The 15063-nt window shown below is 51.3% G+C and overlaps 1 protein-coding gene across 1 annotated transcript in view; it reads right to left on the bottom strand.

Moving 5' to 3' along the window:
- The window catches only part of LOC122448912 (piezo-type mechanosensitive ion channel component 2-like), an 88547-nt gene that overhangs the window by 27387 nt on the left and 46097 nt on the right, over nt 1–15063 (bottom strand). The window contains exons 29-35 of the mRNA XM_043480568.1: nt 12459–12574; nt 11196–11316; nt 9205–9352; nt 5320–5581; nt 1972–2160; nt 1166–1382; nt 620–746 (exon numbers count right to left, since the gene is read on the bottom strand). Of these exons, the coding sequence (XP_043336503.1) occupies nt 620–746; nt 1166–1382; nt 1972–2160; nt 5320–5581; nt 9205–9352; nt 11196–11316; nt 12459–12574 (1180 nt within the window). The remainder of the gene's footprint in view (nt 1–619; nt 747–1165; nt 1383–1971; nt 2161–5319; nt 5582–9204; nt 9353–11195; nt 11317–12458; nt 12575–15063) is intronic.

Genomic DNA, 15063 nt, shown 5'->3' with positions numbered 1-15063 from the left:
TCCTACAGACAAGTAAAAGGAGGGCAGCCAGGTGACTCTGGGTAAGAGGATAGATGGATACATGAATGAGTGGATGGATGAGTGGGTGGATGGATGGATAGGTGGATGGATGGAGGGATGGATGGGTAAGCGGGAGGCAGGTGGATGGGTCAACAGATGGGCAAATGGAGAGATGGTTGAATGAATGGAAAGGAGAAAGGAAGAATGTTCGCATTCAGAGACAATAGGTCGATGGAAGGAAGAAAGGTGGAAAGATGGGTAAATTGATGGATAATGGGACAGATAGAAGGAGAGACCAAAGTGTGAACTGAGAAATGCCTGGACAAAAAGGAAGGATGGTCACAGTTTCACTGTAGTCCTACAGACAGACCAGCAAGTGGGAAAGTAGGCTGCAACTTTCCCAGATGCAAGTCTGGGATCTGACTCCCACGTGGTGTTTTTCCTGGTCTGGGAAGATGCAGGCCCTGGTCCTCACCCAGAGGCACCAGGCTCCACAATAACCATGAGGTCTTCATGGCAGATCTGCCTGCAGGGAAGCTTTCATTGTGGGGAGGGGGGGATGACAGGAGCTCCTAGGACTCAGCTGGCCCCCAGCTCCCAGAAGAGCTCCCCTGATCACCTCCTAACACCCAGCTTCCTGGTTTCCTCCAGCGTCTCCAACAAGCTTCTGTTGAGTTGCTTTTGTCTGAGTGACTGCTTCCTAAGGAGGCTCCATGTCTTCCTGGATCCTGGGTCTTGGGGACCCCCTGGCAAAACACAGAAACATAGGCCTTCCCCTCAGCTTTTCCTCCAGAAGCTGCTTTGGCTGGGACCACCCTGCCCCCCACCACCCCAGGGCTGGGAGGGAAGGAACCAGGTGCCACGTGGTTGCCGCCAGCCTTTGAGTCCAGGGCGTGGGCTTGCACTGTTGCCTCCCTGATCCTGGGGGACTTGGTCTGGACCCCAGGCTGCAGAAAGGAAACCCTGGTGGGGTGAGGAAGCTGGCAGGGCGGCCTGGGCACTGGGTGAGGAAGAAGTAACCCCAGACCCTTTCCTGGCCCAGATTTGGGGACCCCAGTAGCCTACACTTTCCCAGGCTCTGCAGCTGTGTTGAGACCAATGAGGGTACCTCCTTGGGCCAGACCTTGGAGGGCTTGGGGCCCAGGGCAAGTGGGGTGCAGCCTACCTCTGTGTCCCGTGGCCCACCAACGCCTCCAGAAGGCCCATTTGGGGGCTGGTGGGGACAATGGCAGCTCCTGGGAGGAGAGGTCCAGGTCGGCCCGTCTCCGGAGGTGCCCACCGCCTGGAGCCTCTCCACTGGCATTTCTTCTCCGCCTCCTGCTCTTTCTCTCCCCCTTGCAATGAGCCTGGTCACATGGCGGCTGATCCCACAGCCCCAAGCCCTGGAGGACATGAGGAGGACATGGGCATGAGGAGTTCGCACCACCACCGCTACACACACACACACACACTCATACACCCAAACCAGGGGGAGGCCAGGGGAATGACAAGGGTGCAGAAGGAGGTTTCTAAGGAAGGCCAGGAAGGTGTCAGGGAAAAGTCTCTGCAGTGTGGGGCCAGATGGGGAGAGAATGGGAAGGGGCAAGGGGCTCTGAGGGTGCAGGGGGTGGGGGCAAGGGGAGAAGGGCCTGAGGGTGCAGCCAGGGTGCAGAATCAGCTCCTGGTGGGGGAGGGTTACTGCGAACAGGAAAATCTCAAATCAAATGATTTAAACGTCACGAAAAAGAAAACACCCTCCAGCGGGGAACAGAGCAGCAGTACGTCTGGAGGCTGAGCTGGGCATTCAAAATTTAATTATCAGTCTCTGCAGCTGAGATGTCCGGGCCAGGGGGGCTCCCTTTCTTGGTCTGGAGAGGGGAATGGGTACCCTGATCTCAGCCAGTCCACCTCTCATGGTCGTGACTAGCAAGTGAAGACTCGTGGGGAGTGGAGCCAAAGGTCACAGCCCCTGGGAGAAGGAGGTGGACGCACCTGCAGGGTAGAGCGATGGAAAAACAGGGCCAGCAGCTGCACGAGGTCGCCCAACTCAGAGCCGTCTCGCTTCTCAACCCCGAGGATGTTGGGCAGAGAAAACGGCTTTTCCCTGTTGATGCCAGCGTAGCGCTTTGTGGTCCATGGAAAGAGTCCAAACTGCGAAAAGTATTTGACCACAACAGTAGCCTAAAGAAGGGAAGAAGAGAGAGGTCATTGCGACTGACCTGAAAACACACACAGACACACACACCATTCACACAAACAACCAATAAAACCAGTGAATACCCAGGAAAGCTACCAGGCTTCACAAATGTAAGGAACTGGCTGGTCATCAGCAGAGGCTTGAGATTAAAAGGAAATAAAAAAGCAGAAACTGCCACGAATACATAAGGTGGCCCCATGTGCCCCTGCTGAAGCCTGGTCAGCCTTTTTTAATTTCTTTGAGTTATTACTCCCTTTCTAATTTCTCCTGATATTTGTTGACTGTTAAACCATTCTGATGCATGGTAGGCAGAGTAAGGGGCTTCCTGGTGGCTCAGAAGTAAAGAATTCGCCTGCAGTGCAGGAGATGCGGGGTCGATCCCTCAGTCAGGAAGATCCGCTGCAGAAGGGCATGATAACCCTCTCCAGTATTCTTGCCTGGAGAATCCTGGCTCCCAGAGGAGCCTGGTGGGCTACAGTCCATGGGGTTGCAAAGAGTCGGACATGACTAAGCGACTTAGCACGTAGGCATGCAGGCAGATTGAGATGGCTCTCCCAGCCTGCCTCTTCTCACAGGCCAGTAGCAGAGGATTTTAAGAGATTGTCTTTTTATGCTGCAAGTGCTCAAAGGTCACTTTGCATGCAGAATCTCTCCAATGCTTCTGTTTCACAAACTTCTAAAAGTCAGTCTTTTCGGCCAGGGAAACAGTCTTGGGCCTCCAAGGGCCTCCTCAAGGGTTGAGCGGTGATGTTTCTGTTTGGAAATGGGAGGAAGTGGAGAGGCACCTTCTGTCCCTAGGGGATGGGCAGGGGGTGGCCGCTGTTCTTCCGTCCCAGGATTGCTGGCAGCCAGTGGCAGAACCATGGATGAAGGACCCCCACCACCACACTCAGTGTAGAAAAGGTGGTCCAATATGTTGCCTGGGACCCAATGCCCTCTTGGTTTCCTCATCTGTAAAATTAAAGAGCCAGTCTAGAGCATCACATGTATGGATGTGAGAGTTGGACTATAAAGAAGACTGAGTGCCGAAGAACTGATGCTTTTGAACTGTGGTGTTGGAGAAGACTCTTGAGAGTCCCGGGGACTACAAGGAGATCCAACCAGTCCATCCTAAAGGAGATCAGTCCTGGGTGTTCATTGGAAGGACTGGTGTTGAAGCTGAAACTCCAATACTTTGGCTACCTGATGCAAAGAGCTGACTCATTGGAAAAGACCCTGATGGTAGAAAAGATTGGGGGCAGGAGGAAAAGGGGATGACAGAGGATGAGATGGCTGGATGGCGTCATCGACTGGATGGACGTGGGTTTGGGTGGACTCCGGGAGTTGGTGATGGACAGGGAGGCCTGGCATGCTGCGGTTCATGGGGTCGCAAAGAGTCAGACACGACTGAGTGACTGAACTGAACTGCTAACTCAGAGCATCTTTTAGGCACTTTCTAGTTTGGCCCTCAGTAGTTCCTTAAGTAGGAACACATTTTTTTGTCAGTCCATCTGAAGAGGGAGGCAGAATCAGTCCTGTGGGTAAGGGCGCCCATGTAGCATCCACAGCCAATTCTAGGCTGATGAAACCCTTGGACAGTTCATTGTAGGGTCAGGATCAGATGCTGGTGTCCATTGACTATCTTTCTGTCAAGTACCCTGTGTTGAAATGCCATCAGAGGCTCTGCCCTGCAGGTAAGAGCTGGTGCTTCAAAGACCCACGGCACGAATGAGTGGGTTGCACCCTGAGCACCACGTCAGATTCCTAGGAGGTAAAGGTAAATCTGGGGCAGTAACAGGGAGTCACGGGGGAGATTGCCCTACCCAGATGGATTAGGAAAAGGGCGCATGCACACTAAAGAGTGTGGTCCTTTCCTGCTAGAGAGCAGACGCCCAGGAGCGTGAAGGCAGGAGGGGGGACGGTCAGTGACCTCAGGCCTGTCATCCGCTGCCTGGAGGCTCCTCTCTCTACAATCAGAGATGAGGCCTGGCTTGCCTTCCAAACACCCAACTGAGAGGCCCCAGTGGAACATGTAGATTATCCAGACTAAGCCCTTCAAGTGCAAGATGGTATTAACTGAAAGTCAGAATTGTCAGAAGACTTTTAGGGAGATTAAATTTTATTGGACTCAGTTACAAGCAGTAAATCCAAAGAGATCAACTTCATTTGTAATTAGGAGGATCTTCTTATATACACAAAATGTACCATGGACTTTTAAAAGCGTATTCCTTCCAGGGGATTAAAATATTCTTTATAAGAGTGTTTATTGGTTTTTTTTTTTTTAAAAAAAAAAACCAAAAGCTTTCTGCCTAGCTCAGAAATGTTAGGATGGCAGAGCTTAAGGGTCCCTAGCAGACAGAACCTGGGCTGGTGGCCGCCTCCCCTGGGGGTGTTTTCAGTGACTCTGTAGGGGGAACCCAGAGCCAGGAGGCTCTCTTCCCTCCCTGTCCGGGACTCTGGGAGGCAAGGGAGCCATCATTCACACCCCTCCTAGGCTGATAAAAATTATGTGATGGGAGAAACAACCTAATGACAGGTACTTAACTTTTGCACTAATTAATTTCACAGACAGGCAGTGTTCAAGTTTACAAATGTTGCATCTGAGTCAAAAAGTGCAGCAGAGAGCAAGGCTGGTGGTAAATTATATCCAAGATGTCAAGAAATTAAAATAATGTAAACATGCATTGCCGGAGCCTGATGGGATAAATCCACACGTGCTTATTGTGTACCTATTACATGGACGGCGCATGGAAACACTATTCATAGCCGCATCTGACTCTCAAAAGCTATGGTGCTCTTTGGGGCTGGTGTGAGTGCCGGAGCAGAACATTAGGGGTTCCATTTGTTCTCTGGGTTCCCCCAGCCCCCTCACTCACTTGACACCGGCACTCGATGTGTTGCCCCCAAGGCTGCATCAGAAGTGTGTGAGATGGGGACTTCCCTGGTTATCCAATGGCTAAGACTCTGTGCTCCCAATGCAGGCAGCCTGGGTTCGATCCCTGGTCAGGGAACTAGATCCCACATGTGCAACTAAAGCTCAGAGCAGCCAAATAAATACACTCAAATTTTTAAAAAAGACACATGCGTTGGTGACAATGGCAGCAGGTGGGGTGTCCATCCGTTGGCAGGGGCTGGGTCTGCCAGGGGGCCCCCTTGGCACCTACCTCTGTGTAATAGATTGCTGCCATCCAGAATCGTTTGGAGGGCCTGGGGACAGAAATCATGGCCCACAGGAAAGACAGGATGGGGAGAACCATGGAGAGGATGGAGGCCGAGAGCGTGTGGTTGAGAATGATCACGAGATAGCACAGAGTCTCAGACTTGGCCACAGCAGCCTGGTGCAAGGCGAACGTTAGCTTCACCAGGCGAGGCAGGCTCCGGTAAAACCTGTCCGACTGCTCTAGCTCGTCCTCCTCCGGGGGCAGCCTAGAGGGAGGGAGGTACCTTGCTGTAAGTCCAGGAAAGATAGGCCCACAGCCCTGGATGGGCAGGCATGTCTGGGTCTTGAGAAAATCCAGTAGGTAAAAGATAACTGCGTTTCCCCAAACTCTACACTGGGAGCAATTTTCCACTTTCCCAGAGTGCTCAGCCACAAAGTTTTCTATTGAACACGCACTCCCCAGATGCATTAAAGAAAATATGTGATTTGGGGGAAAAAAAAAAAACAAAAAACCTCGATTGCTCACAATTTCTCTATTGAGTAGTCTTTTCAAGCAAGTAATCAAGTTCAAAGAACCACTTGCTTTGCTTCCTAGCCTGTGGAGGGCAACACCTTCTGACCCAAGAACAGCAATTTGGGCGGCCACATTGAGCAAGAAAAATGTGCTTGGCTCTGACTCAATTTACAGATAATTCTTGCCTTTTAAGTTACAGATCATTAGCTGGAAACATCCTAAAAGGAACTTTCTGCTGGAGCTGCTGGTCTGTTTGAGTCTCTGAATGACTGGGATAGAACAGGATGGTTGGTGGTGATGGCAGGTGGGAGGGGGGCGTGGCAGGTCTTGGACTTGCCAGCCCACTGTCTTTGAGGGACATCCTGCCAGTGGTGAGGTCCTGCTCAACCCTTCCTCCCTCCCGACTGACCCCTAGCTACTGTGCCTTACCATCTCTGTGACCTCTGTAGGCCCTAAAGACATCATTTTAAAAAAACTTTTGATGACTAATTGATCGGGCTTTTGCTTCAAAGGACATTCTAAAATTTTTTAAAGGCCTCATGAATTTGGATTCCAGACTCCTTTCATCTGGAATTTGCAATCACTGGGGATGGTCTGAGATTTATTCCTGCATCTTTTATGAAGGCTGCATTGCTTGGTTGAACAAGCAGGCCCTGGAAGGCCATTGTTGTAGACCTTGAGTTGGGCCACAGGGGCACAGAGATGGACAAGGCAGACCCCTATCCTCATGGGGCTCATGTAGCCAGGGGCATGGGTCTGGGGCCGGAGGTCTGGGTGAGAGCCACTTCTGACGAGTTGAGGAAGTCCAGAGGAGGACAGGGAGCCAGGAGGCTTCCCAGAGGGGTGGCTGGGATGGCTCTTGAAGGACAAGAGGCAAACCCTCCAGGCAGAGAGGCAGGGAGAATGGACATTCCATGTACGCATTAGATCCTTTGCAATTCAGAAAACAGAGCCCGGGGACTAGAGCCATCAGATCACGAGGGGCCTTGCAAACCAGGCTGAGAGTCTGGATTTCATTCTGCAGGAGACAGGAAAGCCCTGGAAGGGTGAAGAAGGAGGTGTCAAGGGCAGGCTAGGGGGAGTTGAGGTTGGTGTGAAGGGTGCATCAGATGGAGGAGCTGGTGGCGGGCAGGATAGGCTGGTAGGGCAGGCTAGAAGCAATGATGGTCAGAGCAGAACAGTGGACACAGTAGGGGCTGTAGGTGGAATCCAGAGAGATATTTTCAAAACAGAGCCTTGGGCGCCGCATCCCCTACTGGACATGATGAATAAGAAGAAGAATGACGCTGGCATGTCCTCCTGGGACGCTTCACTAGAGGCTGGATGATTGTGAAGGTTTTGCCAGAGATTTCAAGTAGGGCTTTTGCCAACAGAGACTTTGCTGGGAGCTGGAGGGGCACCAGTCCGTGGAGAAAGGAAGTAATGAACTTGAGTTCTACAAGGTCAGAGATGGCTCCTAAGCAGGTAGGACCCCAGGACTAGAGCTCAGGACACATGCTGAGGAAGGGACAGGAAGGGGACAGTGGGGCAGAAGCCCACAGAGTGGAGGCTGCAGGAGTCAGAGGGTCCTGTTAAAAACACAGGGGACGGAGAGGAAGGACAAGGCTCATCTGCCCCTCCGCCCTTTCAAGATGTCTGGTGGTGAAGAGACGAGGGGCAGGGGTATGATTTCTGCAGCCTGCAGCAGGCTGCTGGGTTGCTGAAGGGAGTGGAGGGGAAGGAACTGGGAACAGAACCCATGGAGAAAGTGGAGCAGATGGGCGAGAGCCTAGGATGGGAGAGAAGCCCCGACTCCTGGGACAGTGGTGAGGGTGTGTGGAGAAAGATGGGGGAAGGGAAGATGAGGTGTTCCTTCTGGGATGGTGGGCCAGTCAGGGCTGCATCCACAGCACCTGGACGTCCAGGTGAGATGGTAGAACACGGCCACATGTGATCTTGAGCCATGGGCTCTGTCCAGCCTCAGTTCCACCTTGTGTCAAATGGGGAGAATACTCTTACCTTTCTCCCTGGGCTCTTGGCTAAGGGGGTTAACTGAAGCAAAATGACTCAGGACCAGCCCAGCAAAGGGGTCAGTGCAGGGAATGGCCATTGTCCCCGCCCACGCAGCCATCACCATGCCTCTGTCCTTGTCTGTCCCCTGGTGTCTGGGACACAGCTGAGATGGTCAGGGGATGAGCTTCCTCAGGTTCCTCGGTGAGCATCCCCCCCAACGCTGCCCCCTCCCGTCAGATGTGCAGGTGGCACCTGCTCCACCCAGGCCTCCCAGGTGACATTTTTAAAGGGACACGTCCACAAGATCACAGCTCCCACATGGCCCACTGAACATGCCCAGAATAAGGCGGCCTGTCCACATCCACTGGGCCCCTCTGAAAGCCACACTTCGCATTTGAGGAAAATTACTTCTCTACCTGCCATGGGCCTCTGTAGTTTGGACACAGAGTATAATTTTGTGGCATTAGCGAAAATGATCCCTTTATAGCCCTCCAAACACAAGGTCTTGACTTTTGGGGAGACCGAGGTTTCACTGGGGGCCCCTGGCACCTGGGGTCGTCCTGGGGCAGGGCAGCTCCTCGGGGCTGAGGGCAACCTGCTCCCTGCCTCAGGGGGTCTTCCAATGCCTCCTCGGGGGGGTCTTGCCTGGACCTGCAGGTGTTTCTGAGAGGATCCTCTGGGGCCGGGCCCTGTTTCATTTCTCGAGGCGATCGGGCGTCTTCCGGGCGAGACTCAGATAAGCCTTTGCCTTCTGGATGCCCCTCCGGCCTCTCTTCCCTCCTGGCTGGGGCTGCGCACAGGGACTCTTGCAAGTGGGCATGACAGCCTCTCAGAATGTCCTCTGTGGTGGCTTTCTTCCCCTACAGAGAAATGTCAGAGTTTCGTCATACAAAGGAAAAAAAGAGGGACTTCCCTGGCAGTTCGCTGGTTAAGACTCCCTGCTTATAATACAGGGGGCATGACTTACATCAGGAAAACTAAGATTCTACATGATGTGAGAAGCAGCCAAAAAGAAAAGGAAAAAAGAGAGGGAAGCAGATGTGGATAAGGAGGGGGAAGTCCGGGAGGGAGCTAGTGGGTGTACTTTGCGTGACAGGAAAGGGATGGAACACAGTTCCTCACAGTCTGCATCTCAGGACTGGAGCCGGGACCACCAAGGGGCCCTAAAGCCCCTCTGGGAGTTCTGAACACAGGTTGCAGAGCACCGCGTCCCTCCCCCCACCGGCCGCCACAGCGGTCCAAACCAGCAGGGAGGGTGGGTGGCAGGAGCTAATGCGAGGCATAAATCATGAGTCAGCGATGGAGGGGCTTGTCCTCGAGGAATAATTAAAGGCAATTGATACGGCGAGAGGTGCCAAGCTTGCCTGAGTGACAGCTCGCCACCAGCCGTGACGCAACACCCGCAGGGCCCCGGACACCCGGGCACTGTCCCCGCCCAGCGCACGCAGGGCTTCGGTGACATCGTCCAACAACACCTGTCCCAGGACCCCGCACAACTGGGCCACAGTGACGAGCCTCCGGGCCAGGCTTCCTGTGGAGAGAGAGCAGGAATCACACACACACTGCCCGTGAAACCCCACGGAGACCATCGATGTTTCTTTTTGCCAACTTGCCTCGGAGCGACAAGACAATAAACTCCATCCAGTCCATCAACTAAACCTTGAGGGGGCTGCCTCATGGGAAGAATTTCCCTAGACGTCATGGATTCTCGTCCAAAGTGGGGGCCCCGGGTTAAGCAGACGGGCACCAGGGGGGGCCTGAGAGTGACTGTCTCTGAGCACCCTCAGAGGACAGGACCACACTGTTATCGTTTGCATTCTGAATGTTCAGTCAGTAAGTCATGTCCGACTCTTTGCGAGTCATGGACTGCAGCACACCAGACTTCCCTGTCCTTCCCTATCTCTCAGAGTTTGCTCAGACTTATGTCCATTGATTCAGTGATGCCATCCAGCCATCTCATCCTTTGTTGTCCCCATCTCCTCCTGCCCTCAATCTTTCCCAGCATCAGGGTCTTTACCCAGCATTCTGAATAGCTAGCACGAGTTAGGCACTTACTGTGTACCAGGAACTGATGTGATCTTATGGTTCAGCCCTTCAATCCTACAGCATCCCTCTTGCTCATGGTCTCTTACTGTCTTCCTTTCACAGAGAAACCGAGGACCAGAGAAGTGAAGGGGAGGTGGGTGGGAGGGAATCTGAGCGCATGGGGTGGGAGTGGGTCTGATTGCAGGCCACCCAGACTTGCTTTGAAGGAATGGCCATTAGAGACAAGGGATAGGGAGGAATGGAAAGGATGTCCTGCCCATGGGATGAGCTGAAAGACAAGAACATCCCTTGACGGGAGGTGGAGGAGCTGGCTTTGTGCTGAGGTGGTCCCAGCCCCGATCCAGCTCAGGGCCCTTGAGCAAGGCATTTAAGCACTTCATCACCCTCTTTAACTGGCCTTTCATCTCTGAGTGAGGCTGTCTGATATCAACCCTGATCCATGACATGGTTTCCCCTCCTATAGTTTTTTTTTTCTTTCTGTTTTGAATACGGCAGGACAACCATACCTACCAGATTCATCTGAATTTTCTGCTCTGGCTTCAGCTTCAGTCTCATGAGTTGCCAGTCTCTCACCTCCTGAGTCACCAAAAAAAAAAAAAAAATAGCCTGGATTGTCCTGTCTGTTTTCGATTGATGTTTTTTTGTAAATGTTTGTTACATCCCCATGGGGGTGTCTGTGTGTCTAAGGTGGACATGATGATGGGAGTGTGGAAATTATAGTCCTCCTGAAACACGCATCACTCGTGGGCCCTTTACTGGGGTCAGTGGGACTCTACAGGCCCTAATGTCAAATCAGCTGGTCTTCATTTGCAGACGCTCAGCAAAGCAGGTCCACCTAGAGAGGAAGGCCTTTCAAATTTGTATTGGCTGCTGACCACTACTTGTTAGGGTCCAGGGCTTACCGCCAGTGAATGCCTCACTTAGGAAAGATTGGACACCGGACAGACCACATATTTCTCTCTCCCTGGGTCTGATTGATGCGTTCCAAATCTCAAGCCATTATGGAAAACACACTTGGAAAAATGCAGATTCTCCACCACCACCCCCGCCCCCCCCCCATATCTCAGAATAACCAGTTGGCCCGTCAGCAAATATACCATTGTCCAAGCGGTGTGGACACCTCCATAAGGCACTCGCTTCATCATCAGCATGTATAAAAGTTCCCCTAGGCTCCTATATGCACCCATGACCTCATCTTCCCTCCACACTCCACTTGCTGTCAATGGACCCAGTCACCAGCCAGAACTGTTTGACGCCAGTGTTTCCTAGTCGACCATCTGTTGATCCAAGTTACCACACAAACCCTGCTTTGCCGTCGACAGTAGTACCTCCACTGTGGCGCCGCCGGAGCCCCTCTTCATCCCACTCGGGGTTTCCCATCCCCCATTCATCCTCCATCCTCATCCGGAGAGCGCACACGGCACCGTCAGTCCAGGCTTTGTAGGCGAGCTGCAGGGAGACAGTCGTAAACCTGGCTGTGTGCTCCAGCAGTTCCAGGCCCAGACCCTCCTTTTCTTCTTTAAAGGTCACAAAATCTAATTAGAACCATCACTAACTGTATATTCTCGTTGTCGGTAAGCCTTAAATAATAAAAATCAGACCAAATGAGACTAATCAAGGGAGATGGAAAATCAATGTCATATTTGTTCCAAGTAATTTCCTCTTAGAAGAGGAAAGGCTCTTAGGAGCAGTTTGTGAATTTAAAAGATGTTTAAAGTTGCATCTAGACATCAGAACATCAAAGTCAAACCCAAACGGAATTTTGCTGGATGATCTCCTTCCTTGTTCCTGGAAAAGTCAGTGCTGCTTGGTATAAAGGCTAAAGTGGGTGACAGCCTTTCTTGTGTCTGCTTTAAGTAGTTCTAGTTTTACAAAAAAATTGAAAAATGGATTCCTTAAGACAGGAGCAAAGAGTAAGTAATATATGGAATTCTTTGCTCTCCCTTCAATGTTTTTCCAAGTAACTTTCAACTAAAATGCACGCTTAAGGAAAAACTCTAAACAATAGGCTGCAACAGAGACACACATGTGTAGGCATGGTAAAGAAAATTAAGACATGTCTTCAAATAACTTATCCCTTTTCCTGAAATACCCCCAAATATTGGTTGACATCTCCAAATGAGCACCCCTGTTCTTCACTTGGTTTTGCATGTGCCCATAACAGGAGTAATTTATACCAAGAGGACTAGTTCAGCAATTTGATACAGAAGGACTAGTTGACTGGCTTCCCCATGAGCCCACCACTTTTCCCCAGTAGTCAGCAGGGAGCCCCTACAGGGAAATAGAGACCCTCAGAGTCACTGCCTCATCACATGTAAACAAGCACCCAGCATCCAGAGCCATGGGCCTCTGAGGTACCTGTTGTTCTTTTTATAATGGGACATCTCCCAGAGGGATCCAAATGAACTTGGGCTCAAGCTAAGCTCAGGTCGTTGTTCTGCATAGTCTGCTCCACCACATGCAGGTCCAGCCATGCCATGGGCACCCATGGAGGCTTCTAAAGCAAGAGCATCCTCAGTGAGGACCACTCAGCCCACAGAATGTGTCTACTTCACCAGCATTAGCTTTAGTCCAAGGCAAAGAAAACTTACCTGGAAAGCTGTTCTGGGCTTTGGCTGACGATCTGTTATTTCTGCCTTGCTTCCTTCTTGCGGCTCCTCTTCCTCGCTGTCAGTCTCAAAGAAGGTGTAGCTGCCATCCTGGAGCACTGCAAAGCATGTCCACAAAAAGACTCTGGAAGACACGCCCTCCTGCCCCATTGCCCGCAGACCTCACTATAAGCCCGGCCCAGCCTGAGACATGCTGGGCATCTCAATGACCTGATGGGCACCGGGTTATTTTACGTGTGGGGTTTCCTCCCTTCTGGCACATTCTACCACAGAAGGGAAGGCTGTCAAAACAGATATATCTCATTCCCTAACTGAATTTAAATTATGTATTAGTATTGACATTTCACATTAGACGCCTGTGGATTTCTGTCTCCCCTCACCATCAATCTCCCTTGTTAGCCACGGAATCTGCAATCTCCCATCTTCCTCAGCTGCACACACTCCATGAGTCTTGTCCCATATCATCCATGGCCAGCTCACCTGCCACCCTGGTAGATGGAGAGGACCCTGCTCCTCCACTATCCCCAAAGACACAAGCACACGACCTCTCGTGTCCTTATGGGGCAGACGGCGTGAGCCATCTGCCTGCCTCCTCGCCACAACCTTGTTGCCTCAAATGACAGACTTGTCCTAGGGAATGGACCTGTTTCAGGGAACCCTCGAACCTAGTGGCCCCCCCATCCCCACTTCTCAGAGTCCTGAAGGGTCATGCTCCAGGCAGCTGTTAACAGTCCCAGCTTACGGGAAGGATGCTTCGTCCAAGGCTGCCACCATTTTTTCTCCTCTTCATTTTCTGTCGTACTAAGACCATCTAAATAAAGATGAAAGAAACCCAAATCCATCAGCCGTTCCCACCCTGGAACACATTGTGGTCATTCCAAAAAGGTCCCGGGCTGAAATGTCTACGGAAGAAATCAACATCACCTTACTGAGTGTTTGCTGACTGCCCTCCCCCATCCTTACAAAATGATTCCTATGAACAAATCATTTGGTGCAAATAAAATCTGAGAAGGAAACATATAAGAGACTGGAGGTAATACGTGTTTTCAAGATTGCCTAGCACATAAGCTGACAACCTCTTCTTTCCTCTGCTTCAAGGAGATTCCCATGGAGGTCTGTGCTGGAAGGTCCTTGAGGAGACCAGTTCTAACGGTTTCAGGAACTCGAAAGCACTAAAATGGAATCTCTTTTCTTAAAAGCACTGTAATTCAGTTTTGTCACTAATTCAGACAGTGTGTCCCCCAATTAGGAAGGTTGACCCATAGATGACACCCTGCATATGAATTGCCAGATAAAACCCAGTCATCTCAGAGGTTGGTAGCCAGGCGATGACACTGTTCCCTTCAACTTGTTCAGCTGAAAGGAAGAGCAAATCCAGTCCAATTGAAAAAGAACAACTTTTTGAAGGATATTTTATTTATTTCCTGACCAGTAAAAAATGAAACGACTTTTGTCTTTAGCCACTGGCCCTTTGAGGAACTCGTTTTCTGAAGGGGAAAAAAAAAAATCTCAAAACTGAAAAGAAGAAAATACTGTTTAAGTAAGTAATCCATGGATATCCAGGGAGTCAGGGCCTGTCAGATGTGTTTTCACTCTGCAAACAGAGAGGGATCCTTTCTGGGACTTCAGTCGGAGTTCAGAATTTCACCTCAGAGCACCGTTCTGATTCTAAACTCTTCAGATGCATCAGACAAAAAGGCAACTCTAACACCTCAGGTCCGAAGGGAAAGACCCGTTTTCTTGCTGGCTTGGAGCAGGAGGGGGCGGGAGAGTTGGTGGCGCTGATGGCAGAGGGCTCAGTGTAACATCCCTGTTTCAAGCTGGGGGTGGGGGGAGGCAGGTCATGTCCGGAGCTCACCTGGAGCGCTAAGCCCTGTGGCAGCGACCTCCCGGGGCAAACAGCTCACACTAACCACCGGGGAAGCAGGCCTCCTGCTGCCTCGCTGCAAAGCAGCAACTTTCCTTTGCTTTGCTTTGATCTTCTCAATCCTGGCAATTGAAGATACACAGAGAAGGCCGTTTTCTTCTCCTGCGGTCAAAACATTTTTGCCATTTTGCTTGGCTTTGCCCCTAAGCCTGAGACAGAGGAAGAACTGCCTAGATGTCCCCTCCCATCTTTCCCGACTTAAGAGGCGACAGCCCCGCCCCACCCAACAGCCAGCATCTTGGGCACCCAGATGGATGGGATCCTGCTCCCAGTGCTGCCTGGGATCCACAGTGGGATGCACAGGGGCTGACTGCTCTCCACTCCAGAAAACAGGGCAGCATCTCAAGCGGGGTTTGCTAGCCCCAGACAACAGCTAGGCAGCTGAGGGACTGGGGCTGGGGGGTCTTGGTGGACTCAGATAGCCTGAGAATTCAGACTTAAGCAGGCAACAAAACAGAAAGAACTCTGCCAACTTCATCATGCGCATGTCATGACTTCTCCAATATTATATAATTTTTAAAGTTGATTATAGTGAAGTCACTTTTACAACTTGACATTACCCTAAGCAATCCTTAAAGTCACTCAACGAGTGGTCTAGATGTTCCCCTCTCCGCTTCCAAAGTGCATCAAAATAAATGATGTAGCCTTTAAATGAAAAAT

The sequence above is a fragment of the Cervus canadensis genome, chromosome 10, assembly GCF_019320065.1.
Source record: "Cervus canadensis isolate Bull #8, Minnesota chromosome 10, ASM1932006v1, whole genome shotgun sequence".
Classification (NCBI taxonomy): domain Eukaryota; kingdom Metazoa; phylum Chordata; class Mammalia; order Artiodactyla; family Cervidae; genus Cervus; species Cervus canadensis.
This window is presented reverse-complemented; position numbering and strand designations above follow the sequence as displayed.